Source organism: Halichoerus grypus, chromosome 5 (genome assembly GCF_964656455.1).
Source record: "Halichoerus grypus chromosome 5, mHalGry1.hap1.1, whole genome shotgun sequence".
NCBI classification, from domain to species: Eukaryota; Metazoa; Chordata; class Mammalia; order Carnivora; family Phocidae; genus Halichoerus; species Halichoerus grypus.
The window spans coordinates 147,202,444-147,216,917 of record NC_135716.1 but is presented as its reverse complement, the minus strand read 5'-3'; the positions used below and the strand labels follow the sequence as shown (position 1 = coordinate 147,216,917).

Here is a 14,474-nt window from a genome sequence, read left to right as displayed (position 1 = left end):
CAGTCGTTAAGCATCTGCCTTAGGCTCAGGTCATGATCCCAGGGTCCTGGGATCGAGCCCCGCATCGGCCTCCCTACTCAGCGGGAAGCCTGCTTCTCCCATTCTTCCTCCCCCTGCTTGTGTTCCCTCTCTTGCTGTGTCTCTCTCTGTCAAATAAATAAATAAAATCTTAAAAAACAAAACAAACAAAAACAAAGCAGAACACATATGTGGTTTTAAGCTACATAAAAGGAAAATAGGGAAAGGAACCAGTAGTAATTGAGGAAGCTCTTTGGATCAAGCACTGTGCTGGATGATTTTCACGATAATCCTGTCAGGTAAATGGTGTTAGGAGGAGACAAACTCGAGCTACTTTTAGTAATTTACCAAGGTCACAAAGTAAATATAGAATCTGGGATTGAACTTGTGTCTGTCTCATTCCAAAACTCTTCTTCAATCTTTAGTGTTACCAGACTTCTCTATTATTTTTGATTTATAAGAGCTAATGGCAGACACTCCACCTTGTTACAAGGTAGTGTCAAACCAGTGGAGGAAAGCAGAACAGTGAAAAACCATTTCCTTCCCATATTTTTATGGTCTTTGACTATATTGGTGGTAAAATGTATGCCGCTAGGTGGTGCCCTCGCCTTGATGGAAAAGTAAAATGGTTGGGACTTGGGTCTGAGTCCACCCCTCTGCCCCCCCCATACTAGCTAAAAGCAAAATATTGACATTTCTAGGAAAAATCTGCAAGAGGGAGAAGTAACAATGTGTAATATAGACAAAGAACAAGCCATATATGAAATGGAATTCAAGTCCAGATTCTGCCACTTATTAGCTTTGTGTCTTCAGGCAACTCATCTGTTTAGCTCTGAGTCCTATTTTCTGGAATGGGCATCATATTATTTACTCATAGAATTATGAATATCAAATTAATTGATATAATAAAAAGTATTCCAACACAGTGTTTGGGACTTAGGTTCTTTTTTTTTTTTTTTTTTTTTTTAAAGATTTTATTTATTTGACAGAGAGAGACACAATGAGAGAGGGAACACAAGCAGGGGGAGTGGGAGAGGGAGAAGCAGGCTTCCGCCAAGCAGGGAGCCTGACGCAGAGCTCGATCCCAGGACTCTGGGATCACGACCCGAGCCAAAGGCAGACATTTAACGACTGAGCCACCCAGCCGCCACGGGACTTAGGTTCTTAATGAATGGTAGTTACTGTTGTGATTGATAAAATGAATCTCAGATTCAGAAGAATTCTACAGGGCCTTAGGAATTGAATCACCAAAGTAAGGTGAATTATACTCAACTAAGTTTTTATGTTAAATGTATTGTGAGTTTTTGAAAACTGTTAATCTATATGTGACTTCAAGTAACAATTTTTACCCAGCCCAGTGAAATGAGTACTCTGTCTACCAGTTGTGCTGTTCATCAGAGTTGACTGATTCCCCAAGGGATATGTCATCTGTTCTCTTTTCTTTTAGTCCGTCACAAGAGAGATCAGCAGTGTATCATCGTGGATTATTAATAGTTTTAGCACTGACTTTTTCTGATAGTGCCTTATTTCCTTGACTGTACATTATTTTTTCAAATGTTAACATCTCAGGCTTTGGGATTCATCTTACAATCATTGTCATCTTAGAATGGATGCAAAAAGGTATTATTTTTAGGTTAATGTATAAGTTCAAGAATGTCTTCACTTTTGGGGGTACCTGGCTGGCTCAGTTGTTAGAGGGCTTTTGAGTTTGAGCCCCATGCTGGATATAGAGATTACTGAAAATTAAATCTTAAAGGGGCGCCTGGGTGGCTCAGTCGTTAAGCGTCTGCCTTCGGCTCAGGTCATGATCCCAGGGTCCTGGGATGGAGCCCTGCATCGGGCTCCCTGCTCTGTGGGAAGCCTGCTTCTCCCTCTCCCACTCCCCCTGCTTGCGTTCCCTCTCTCACTGTGTCTCTCTCTGTCAAATAAAATCTTTAAAAAAAAAAAATTAAATCTTAAAGAAAAAAGAATGTCTTCACTTTTGTCCCCTTAGATCTGCATCCTCTAAGAACTTCTATTGTTTCGTCATTTCATTGTGAAAAATCACTCTAGTGATATCTGCCTTTTTTGTAAATTCAATAGCTTTTTTGTAAGCATCATCTCTTCTCTATGAATTTAACACTGAAAATGACCTCCTTTGGGCAAGATGTAAACTTCTGCTTAATCTCTGTGATTGGTACATAGATATCATTTTGTTTTATTTTCTGAATGTGTATAATATAATTATAAATTAAAAATAAGAAGGTGATGAAATGTTAGCCAAAAGAAAGCTTGGAAACAGTATTAATATGAGACCTAATAGACTTTAAGAAGAAGAAAATTTAAATTTTTACAGAAAAAGAGGATAATAAAAACCCAATATCACATAGATAACATTCTTTAACAACAGTGGAATAAATGAGAAATCCCTTAACAAAACAGTAGCCACTCGCTGCCTTACACACATACTTCTAAATAATTCATTGGTGAATGCAGAAATCATAATGGAAATTATGAAATATTTAAACCTGAATAATAAGGGACCACATGTTAAAACTGCATCTAAGGCAGTCCATGATTTATGATTTAAGTTAATATAAAACAGATTGAAAATTAATGAGCTAAGCATTAAATTTAAAAAATTAGAAAAAGGTAATAATAAAGTAACAAGAAAATAAAGGAAATTTTTAGGCCAGAGTCCTTTATTAAATGTAGATGTCAAGGGGTGCCTGGGTGGCTTAGTCGGTTGGGTGTCTGCCTTCGGCTCAGGTCGTGATCCCAGGGTCCTGGGATTGAGCCCCGCATTGGGCTCCCTGCTCAGCAGGGGAGTCTGCTTCTCCCTCTCCCTCTGCCCCCACCTCCCCACTTGTGCCCTGTCCTGCTTGCTCGCTCTCTCAAATAAAATCTTAAAAAAAAATATATAGATGTCAAAATCCTAAACAAAATACAGCAAACCATACCCAGTAATGTATAAACAAAAGGTATTATGACCAAATGGAATTTATTCTGGGAATACTAGGATGCTAATTTTAAAGTTAAAGTTATTTACCATATTAATAGATCAAAAGAAGAAAAACTACATGACCATTTGAATAAATGCAGAAGCAGTGACTAAAATGAAACATGCCTTTAAGATCAAGCAAACTAGGAATAGAATAGTCTTAACCTGATAAGGGGTATTTGCTACAATGCTACCAGTGTATTTAATAGTGAAAAAATAGAAGCATTCTCTTTAAAATCCACAGTAAACAGGTGGCTGTTTTTGCTGCGTCTTTAAATATTGTACTCTGGAGGTCCTAGTGAATGCTGTAAGACAAAAGATAGGGAAAATAAAGTCTTGGAAGGAAGAATCAAAATTAGTATTTGCAAATGATGTTTCTGTAACTGTACTATAGGTCCTGGCAAACGTGTACCACAAGAATAAGAAAGAAAAGAATTCAAAGAAAAAGGATTGGAAGGGAAGAATAAACATTATTGGTATTTGCAGGTCTGATGTCTACATAAAAAAAAAATTCACAGGGCACCTGGGTGGCTCAGTAAGCTGAGTGTCCAACTCTTTGGCTCAGGTCATGATCTCTGGGTCTTCGGATCGACCAGTAGGGCTCAATAGGGAGTCTGCTTGAGGATTCTCTCCCTCTCTTTCTGCCCTTCCTCCTGCTCATCCTCTCACACATGCTTTCTCTCTCAAATAAATAAATAAATCTTTAGAAAAAAATTCACAAGAATCTACAGAAAAACTATTCGAATGACTAACCTTCAGCAAAATTTTTGGATACGAAATAAATACGCAGAAAACATACAGTGTTCCTTATATGACCCACAGACAATTAGGAAAAATTTATTAAAAAATATAATAGCAAGAACTGTAAGTTATTAGGAATATGTTTTACAAGATAAATGCACTCCTTTGATGGAGGAAAACTCTAAGACATCATTGAAAGACTAAAGGAAGATCTGAGCATTGAAAAAGCTCTATACCGTTCCCAATTTTTTTTTTTAAGATTTTATTTGACAGAGATACAGCGAGAGAGGGAACACAAGCAGGGAGAGTGGGAGAGGGAGAAGCAGGCTTCCCGCTGAGCAGGGAGCCCGATGCGGGGCTCGATCCCGGACCCTGGGATCATGACCTGAGCTGAAGGCAGACGTTTAACCGACTGAGCCACCCAGGTGCCCCTGTTCCCACTTTTAGACTCCATCATATATATGCTTATTTCCCTTAAATCTATAAACATGTGTGATTCAGTCAAAGCCACAATTAGGCTTATCAAAAAACTTGACAAGGTGATTCTAAAAGTCATTTAAAATGGTAAAGAGGCAAGAAAAATTTGAAGAGTAAGGAGTTGGGGGACTTGCCATTCCAGATGTTAAGGCTTTTTATGAAACTATGGTAATTTAAATGATACGGTGTTAGTATAAGGGGAGAGAAATTGATCAATGGCACAGAAGAGAAATAGAACCACGCATCTATGGAAGTTTAGAATATGACAGCATTGCAAATCAGACATTGTCACCCGGTAAATGAAGCTGGATCATATGGAAAAAATAAAATTTACTTCCTACCTCATGCTATACACAAAAATAAATTCCAGAGTTATTAAAGGTACAAAATGAAAATTCATACTTAATAAGAATGTATAGAAGAATGTCTTTATGATGTCAAGACAGAATAGGATGTTTTATTTTTTTAAAAGATTTTATTTACGGTGCCTGGGTGGCTCAGTCAGTCAAGCATCTGCCTTCAGCTCAGGTCATGATCCCAGAGTCCCGGGATTGAGCCCCACATCAGGCTCCCCACTCAGCAGAGAGCCTGCTTCTTCCTCTGCCCCCCACCCAACTTGTGCTCTCTCTCTCTCTTTCTTTCTCTCTCTCAAATAAATAAAATCTTTAACAGAAAATGAAAGATTTCGGGGCGCCTGGGTGGCTCAGTCGTTAAGCGTCTGCCTTCGGCTCAGGTCGTGATCCCAGGGTCCTGGGAACGAGCCCCGCATCGGGCTCCCTGCTCCGCGGGAAGCCTGCTTCTCTCTCTCCCACTCCCCCTGCTTGTATTCCCTCTCTCGCTGTGTCTCTCTGTCAAATAAATAAATAAAATCTTTAAAAAAAAAAAAAAAAAAAGAAAATGAAAGATTTCATTTATGTGAGAGAGACAGAGATAGCGACAGAGATAGCAAGAGAGAGCACGAGCAGCGGGGAGAGGGAGAAACAGGCTCCCTTCTGGCAGGACTCAATCCCAGGACCCTGGGATCATGACCTGAGCTGAAGGCAGACACTTAACCAACTATGCCACCCAGGCGCCCCAGAATAGGATTTTTTTTTTTTTAAGATTTTATTTTTTTATTTGACAGAGACCTAGCGAGAGAGGGAACACAAGCAGGGGGAGTGGGAGAGGGAGAAGCAGACTTCCCACCAAGCAGGGAGCCCGACGTGCGGCTCGATCCCAGGACCTCGGGATCATGACCTGAGCCGAAGGCAGATGCTTAATGACTGAGCCACCCAGACGCCCCAGAATAGGATGTTTTAAAGCACAAACCATGATAGAAGAGATTCGTAGATTTGACAACATTCAGATTTTAAAACCTTTGACCACCACCACCAACCAGAAGACACCACAATTAAAGAGAAAGACAGCCTATGGACAGGAGAGAAGGTATTTACAATGCATAAAACTGGCAAAGGATTAATAACCAGAATATATAAAGAAATCCTACAAATGAATAAAAAAGACAAAAAGAAAACCCAAAGAACACATACAAATCAAAGGACAAAAAGAATGCCCCAAAATACAAAAGAATGCCCCAAAAGAAAATGTACAAAGGATATGTACACTCAATTCATGTAAGAGTAAATAAGAATGGCAATAAATATGACCAGGTTCTTATTCTCAGTGATACCAGAAAATGCACATTAAAACTCCAGCAAGATAGTATTTTTGTCACATTGCCAAGGATTTATAAAGTCTGATTATACCTAGCATTGGCTAGTGATTAGGGGTATAGGAACTCTACTGAATCAATACAGTGTTGGGACATAAATCAGTATAACCACTTAGGAGAGCCATTTTTGAGTATTTAGTAAAGTTGAAGGTATGCCTGCTCCACATAAAAATGGAACTGTATTCCATTTCAGAGCATATGCTTGACATTTTTTTTATAGAAGTGTTACCAGGAGACATATAGTGATAGTTATTGCTGAATTATTGGGATAGGAAAAATTAAAAATAACCTAAATGTTCTCCATGGGAGAACTGATACATTGTGGTATACTTATATAATGGAATACTATATAGCAGGTAAAATGTACATATATATTCTCAAAATGGATTGTGTGTGTGAATATATACACATAATTCTCAGCATGGAAAAATATATACATATGTATGTATAAATGTATATGTATAAAATATATATGTATTATTTATTCAACATGAACAAATCTCAAAATAATATTAGCAAAAAAAGCAAAGCAAATTGTTTGCTGTTCTATTACTGTTACCTAGAACAATGCCTAGAGATTTTAATAAGTACTTGCTGAATCAATGAATGATGTTAAAGTAGGTCCTCCATGCAGCAGCATCTTTGGTGAGCAGGCTAAACCTCAAGCTTTCCTGCTTCCTTCTGTTTTGTTGACTCCTCTTTTTTCCCTCTAGATGATGTGTTCTTCCAGGGCAGAGATATATTTTATTCCTATTTATATTCCCTGGCTATTAATGTTCCTGGCCCAGAATAGGTATTTAATAAATGTGTTGAAGTAATTAGTGCATATTGCTTATTATAACAATGCCCTGTTAAGAGAGGGCTTTGGATCAGGAATTGCAAGAACTCAATTCTCCTGCCGTTTGGGTTGCAGAACCCTGGGCATTTTTTTTTTTTTTTAAACCTCTCTGAGCCTTAGTTTTGTTTTCTTTTTTTTTTTTTTTTTTAAGATTTTAATTATTTTTTTTGACAGAGAGAGAGAGAAAGAGCACAAGTAGGCATAGCAGCAGGCAGAGGGAGAAGCAGGCTCCCCACTGAGCAAAGAGCCCGATACGGGACTCGGCATGACCTGAGCTGAAGGCAGCCGCTTAACTGACTGAGCCACCCAGGCGCCCCTGAGCCTCAGTTTTCTAAGAGAAATACCCGTTCTGCCTAAATCTCCAACGTCAGATTTAAATGTGTTATATGAATGTAAGAGATTTCTAACATTTCAGCAGGGAGAGAAAGTATGTGGTTGTGAAGTTACTGTGGGAGTAGCTAGGCTGTGTATTCTTAGCACTGTCTACATTCCTTTTAGGAGTTGTGTGAGCAAATCTGTGTCCCAGAGGAGTCATCATTTCTTTTTTATTATCTTTGGAGCCAGTTTACCAACCCAGTTTCTCTTCTTGCAAAGGGAGGTTGGCCCTAAAATAGCCAGAACTCTGTTTTGTGGATTCTTTTTTTTTCCCCTAAGCCATGAGAACAAAACTTTCTTTGGTACCAGAACTATGACTCATGTCTGAAATATGTGTGTGTACAGAGGATAGGAGAAGAAGGAAAGTCAGGAAATTCATCTGGTTGCACTAGACTCCAGCTCCAGTTACCTTCTATCTGGAACTTGGCTAGTGTGACCCTGAAGCAGCACGTACCTTGGTTAGCCCAAGTACTGATAACCTGAAAGGTTGATCCTCTCATGTCTTCAGAAGAAAAATCATGAAAAGTCACTGAAAAATATATATGTTTATTATGTTGGTATAGTGGGTCTTAAAAGCGGGATTGAAATAAAAACTTTGGCATTTTGATGGACTAGCATAGTAAAGAACTTTGCTTAACAATAGAATATTATTCTATATGTGGATTAGTAAAAGGAGTTTTACTTTACCAAATGTAAGAAAATAAGTAGTATAAACTCAGATAAAGGGAGAGGATGGATGTTTGGTGGGAGAGAACCTGGGGCAATTGGTAAACCTCAAGCTGTCCAACTGTAGAATTTGATAAGAGATGAGAGGTAGGCATGGAGCAGATCACTGAGGACACTGTAGGCTAGGCTGTGGTAGAGTGACTGTAACCCCTAACCAGGACATTCTGTTAATTATTATGCCAGGACAACAGGAATAATTGGACTGTTCCAGGTAAATCAGGTCGTATGGTCACCTTATTTGAAGGTGAAGAAGAGCCATTGATATGGTCACATACCCTACAAGGAATGGGAGGTTAAAAAAATTTTAGGCAGGAGGCTTGGGCAAATCTAAATAATCTTGACTGGAAGGGAATGAGAGAGGTGGGCTAATTGCCAGATGAAGATGTGTAATTGAAAATGATTGTTGTTGGTTAAACAGGGTAAAGAATTTGAACATCTGTAAATGCTGTTGGGAAAGAGCCAGTAGTCAAAGAAGTTGACAATTAGTAGAGTGAGAGACCTAAGGAAAGGTGATAGGGTATGGAGATCTTTTCCATATGACAAGTGAAAAGGAAGCAAGAGTGGTTATAGATGTGGGTGAACTTTCAGGGTAATAGCAAGACCTGATGGGACTAGGAGGTTGTTAGCTAGCTTCCAGAGTTTTCAAAGAAGCATTTGGACAGAGGAGGGGTAAAGTGTAATGGGCAAGAAAAGAATGCTTTCTCCCGTATAGGTTGTCACAGGTACTTAGGTAGAAATATTTCTGAAGCACAGCTTAGGTAATTAAGGGCCATTGAAGGAGAGTTTCAAGAAACAAGTGGTCAGCAGCAGCAACAGTGCTTTAGACTGGTGGTATATGACAAAACTGGAGACTACTAGTTTTGTCTGGATGGCTCAGTTGTTAAGCGTCTGCCTTCGGCTCAGGTCCTGATCCCAGGGTCCTGGGATCGAACCCCACATTGGGCTCCCTGCTCCATAGGAAGCCTGCTTCTCCCTCTCCCACTCCTCCTGCTTGTGTTCCTGCTTTCACTATCTCTCTGTCAAATAAATAAATAAAATCTTAAAGAAAAAAACAAACTGGAGACTACTAAAGCAGTCATTGGAGATCTGTGAGAGTGTAGTTTGGTATAGTGGTGGGAAAGAAGCTAGATTGCAGGAGTGGATGAAAAGTTAAGGCATGGACAGTTTCCAAAAAGCTCCTCTGTGAAAGCAGTGAGAAAGGAGGTGGTGGCTAGGGGGAGATATGGGGTTTTGCTTTTGTTTAACAAATGGTTGGGAATTGAGCTTGAGGAAGGACATTAAAAAAGTGCAATTACTTGGTGTGTTTGGTTTTTCCCCTTGGGGTGTGGAAGAAATGTCGGGGATGAGTACATACAGGGCCTCTGTGTGTTAAGGAGGAAGGGACCATTTGATGACCGTGAAAAGGTTGGTTGGGCCAGATTTTGAATAGTCTTGAATGGCATTATGAAGAAATGTTGACTTTATCTATTAGTCCAAGGAAGGTTTTAAATATCTTTGTCTCCTGTAAGAGTCTGTGCTTCAGAAATATTACTCTGGTAATAGCAAAGACTGGAGTAAAAGGTAGCCAGACTGAAAGGAGACAGATTGCCTATTAAGCATGTAGTGATGAGAGCCTGAATTAGGGCATTGGCAGTTCATGGGATGGAATAATAGTATTTGATAGTTCAGAGGTGGAATGAACACAACTTGTAGTGATGGAATGAAGGAGAACAGGTGTAGAACCTAGAGGTTTCCATCTGAGTTGACTAAGTAACTGGTAAATTCACACTAAGAGACCCAAAAGAAAGAGCAAACATTTGGTATTGGGGTGATTTATAACAGCTTTATTGAGCTATAATTCACATACAATGCAATTCACCCATTTAAAGTATACAATCAGTGCTTTTAATATATTCACAGAGTTGTGCAACCATTCCCACAATCAATTTTAGAATGTTTTCATAAAGAAACCCATACCCATTAGCAGTTGCTCCCTATGTTACCCCACCTCTTCCCCTCCCCCCAACCCTAGGCAACCATTAATGTACTGTTAGTCTCTATGAATTTGCCTATTTTGGACATTTTATATAAATGGAATTATATGGTCCTTTGTGACTAGCTTCTTTCACTTAGCATAATGTTTTCAAAGTTCGTCCATGTAGAGATCACTTTCTACCTTGTATTACGCTCACCTCTTTGCATGTTTTATCTCCTCCTCTGCAATATTAGTGCCTTGAGGGCAGGGACTATTGTTACATATTCTAGAGTTGTATCAAGCACATATTTTTGTATTCAGTTGTAACTTAGGAAATATTTGATACATCATAAGTTAGAAGTTAACTGAGTAACCACAAAATTAAGTTAACCAGAATGATCTGCTCCCATACATGCTTACCCACTGAGATGTGTTTATGTTTGCTGTCATGGAATAAGTAGGTACCGTGCCAGTGGTTCTGGTTCTGACATTAATCGTGTGACCTTGGGTAAATCATTTTACTCTCAGGAGACACTTTACTTAAGTGAAAATAAGGATAAAAATCCCAACCCAAACTGAAACTGAGGAATAACTAAGATAATTCAAGTTGATGGGATTTGGATAGAGTTGGGGTTTATCCAGAGAGCCGCCTTCTTCTCAGAAGAAGAGATTAATAAATGTTTGGCTCTGTGACCCACTCCTCTTAGGATAGGAGTAGCCTTATTCATGGGATTAGGTATTTTGGCCCCTTGATTCTTTTCAGCCCCCATTTTCAAAGTCCTGGCATGCTGCTGCTTTTGTCACCATCCTGGGGCATTTTACCTGTCTCATGTTCTCTAGCTTTTTTCTCTGAAATACTTTAGGTGCTTATTTCTTAAGGACACTAACCAATACACTCCTTATTTTGCATAAATTCCTGTCTCTTAATTCCTGTTGTCTTAATGGGCTGCTTGTAGTTGAATATAAAAAATTAAAAGTTTAAAACCCACCCTATCCACCTTCTTGAAACAAACAACTTATAAATGCAGTCCCCTCCTCCATCTTTTAGGGAGTTGTTCATGCTTTTATTTAAAAAACACATATTGGGTGTGTACTTGAAGGTCATGTATCAATAAATAATATTGTCTTTGACTTCCAAGATCTCATGGCAGTTCAGGGGAGGAGGCAGACATATAAACAGATAATCACAGCAAAAAGTGGAAAGTGCAGTTGCACAGCCATGTGCGAGTGGTTATGGGAGCACACCTGGAAGAAGTGATTGGGACCGTGTTTTGAAGCAAGTGTCACCTGACATTTCTGCACTAACAAGTGTAACACAGAAGCAGCCTGATGAAGGGGACCTGCATTCTTTGGCCTCACAACAACCGGGTGTGGTGGAGGTTTCCGGCTCCCCATTTTAGAGAGTAGTCCAAAGCTCAGAAAAACCCAGTGGCTGACTCTTGAACATAGCTTCTAGACTCAGCTTCTGTGTTTGTCCCCTCCCCCTCTCACGGCAACCATGCCCCTTATGCAAGAATAAAAGGTAGCCATGCAGAGTACTACAGTGCCCTGCCATCCCCTTCTCTGTGTCGAGCCTACTGCCAGTGTCCCCGGTGCATTGAGCATTCCAGGGCTGTAGCAGTAGTGAATATTGCTGATGTCATTGTTTGCCTTATTGGGATTTTGCTCTTTGTTTCACAGGGAGCTGTGATTGGTATAGACGATGAGGACGACAGCACCTTCACAATAACTGTTGATCAGAAAACCTTCCATTTCCAGGGTGAGCTAAAAGAAGAGATTCTTTCTCTTCACAGCCCCAACTGCTTCTTTCCTCCTCTTTTGGGTGTTTGCAGGATGCCTTGAATGGTTTTGCAACTGATTCTGCATGAATGAGTGCACAGGAACGTTCTGGATGAAGTGGTACTGCAGGTTAGACAGGGATTTGTATCTGCAGTGGATACAGATCTGTTTGAGGCGACTGTGGATCTGGCTGCAATTGGAGATTAAAAATATAAAGGATAAAAATCAGTGAAGGGAGAGAGTGATGGGCTGCTGCTGCTGCTGGCTTGTGTTTACAGAAGGTTGCTGATCTTCTTTATCGAGGAGTATGGTTCTGCCTCTGCATGAAGAGTCTAAAGACTGTGAAGGTTGCAGTGTTTGTCGGTGTAAAACTCAAAATGTAAATTAAATTGAAGCTAGTGGCAACCTTTGGCTTAAAGGTTTTGCTTTGCTTCAAGAACTGCAAGTTTGCATTCATTTCATCTGCATTTCTGTGTCTTGTCTGCCAGCCGTCATTTCTCTGCTATTATCCTTTTTGTAGTTAATAACACCAATGCCATCTGCCACTGCTATGTTTCGACATTGCATGCTATGGTTCACCGGTAGAAAGGGTAAGATACTGTATGATCATTCTCATTTCATCTTGCTTTGAAAACTAAACCAGCAAATAAAAGCGATTTTAATGATACCGTCCTAATGTACCTCTCATCTACTAGGAGTGTTTATAATGTTTTTGTTATTTTGCCTATCCAGAGTAACCTCTATTTTACATTTAAAGCAGTCCAAGAAACTTAGAAATGAGAAGCTTTGGAGATGTTAGTAGTTTCTCTGAACTACAAGTGACAATGCACTGTGATAGATGCTAGGTATACCAGGGTAAATAAATATTAAATAAGTTGATAGCTTAAAAATGTTTTGATTATGAAGTCTAACAGTGACCAGGTATGTTATATGAGATGTTGCGACAGCTATTGTCCTTCCATTGCTAGGATGGTATACTGAAGTTATTTTTCTTCATTGTCTTGTTTAAGAAATTGACACATAGAAATGAAAGATGCAGCTTAAATATGATAGAGACAAACCAGTATAACTCAATTGTGATATCTCTAATCCTTTTAGGAAAAAGCATCCTTAAAATATTTATGGTGTTTGGTCATACTCTTTATTCAGAGCTGCTTAATTAATGATGCTTTCCTGAAATTTTCCACCGCATTTAACTTTATAAAACATTTTAAATATTATGAAAGCACAGGGCCTTTATTTTTAGGTTGAATATATAATGCTGCTTATAAACTAAAGCAGATAACACCCCCGCACTGAAACTCTTTACTTGATTAAAGATGAATACTTTAATGTGTTTCAAGTAATAGCTGCTGGATGCAGGTGAAGGCTGCAGTATGGAATTCTCTCCTCTGCAGTTATTAAGGAGATAACTCCTTTGGACTTCCAGAAGCTGTATTATTTGCCTGTTTAAAAGAGAGGAGACTCAGGGCGCCTGGGTGGCTCAGTTGGTTAAAAGAGAGGAGACTCAGACCTCTAGAGCAAGGGCACCTGTACCTTCTGATTTACTTTTAGATTATTTATGTTAAATAGTCTCATTTATGTGGCTTCCTTGTAAAACAAGCAATTCCTTTAATTCCTTTAATGATTTAAATGACAAGTGTTACTAAGACTTAAATGTATTTTTAAAATGATTTCTTAGTTCTGAGACTGTCAGATTGATTATTTTCTACTATTATAGTAAGGGGAGCTTCAGGCAACATGACATTATCTGGTTTTTGTAAAGAACTCACTAGGACACTCTATATTCTATATATTCTTGGCAATAATTAGAGTTATTTCACATAGGCCCTTACTCATAAGAAAATCTCTGAAAATTTGATAAAAAGCTCTCAATGTCTGATAGATCTTAGTTCTTGATTAGAATTGAGAACAAGTTTGGCTGATATATATTAGCATATGCTTAAATGTGTTGAAGTTTTTATTTAATTTATCAGAATTTTCTTAAAGCAAATAAAGTATCAATTGACGTATCTCTAAAGCTAATTTTACTTACTATCAACTATTAAAGGGAAAGCTAGAATTTGTTGAGATACATTCATTTATTCAACATCCATTTTAGACATTATTTTAAGTTCTGGGGATACAGTAGTGAACAAAACAGATAAAATTCTTTGCCCTCTTGGGTCATCCATTCTGGTAGAGGAGAAAGCCAATAAAATAAAAAGTTACTTATACTTAGTGTGTGTGTGTGTATGTATATGCTAGTAAAATATAAATAAGAGAGTGCTAAATCCTGGGGAGAAAAAAGTAAAGTAGGAAAGGAGAAAATGAAATAGAAGTGAGGTTGTGTATAGGTGGAGGGAGGTGTTGAAATTTGAGAGTGGCCAGGGAAAGACTCATTGGGATGGTGCCCTTTGGTGAAAGACCTGAAGGAAGTGAGGGAACAAGTTTTAAGGCTTTGTTGGGGATGGTGGTACATCATTACTAGGCAGAGGGAACAGTAAGTGCAAAAGAGTGTGCCTGCCATATTTGAAGAACAGCAGGGACGCCAGTTCTAGTTGGAATGCAAATAATCATGGGGAAGCGTAGTGGGAAATGAGGTATACGAGGTAACAGAGAAGTTGATCATGTGACCTTGACTGCCATAGAAAGAATGTTGAATTTTATTATGGAGAAGAGAAGCCATTAGAGGGTTTTGAGCAGAGGAGTGACATGATGTGATTTTTTAACAGTATCACTCTGGCCACTCTGTGGATAATAAAATGCAGGAGGCAGGGACAGAAGCAGGGAAACTAGTTAGGCTATTGTAATTCAGAAGAGAGGTGATGGTGGCTCCCACAGGGTAGCAGTGGGGATAGGGAGGCAGTGAGAAATGGTTAAATTACATATGTAT

At 39.0% G+C, this 14,474-nt stretch overlaps 1 protein-coding gene across 5 annotated transcripts in view; it reads left to right on the top strand.

Moving 5' to 3' along the window:
- The window catches only part of OSBPL9 (oxysterol binding protein like 9), a 179,338-nt gene that overhangs the window by 37,921 nt on the left and 126,943 nt on the right, over positions 1–14,474 (top strand). For all 5 annotated transcript variants that reach the window (XM_036108397.2, XM_036108396.2, XM_078073161.1 and 2 more), the window contains exon 3: positions 11,501–11,579. In XM_036108397.2, the coding sequence (XP_035964290.2) occupies positions 11,501–11,579 (79 nt within the window). The remainder of the gene's footprint in view (positions 1–11,500; positions 11,580–14,474) is intronic.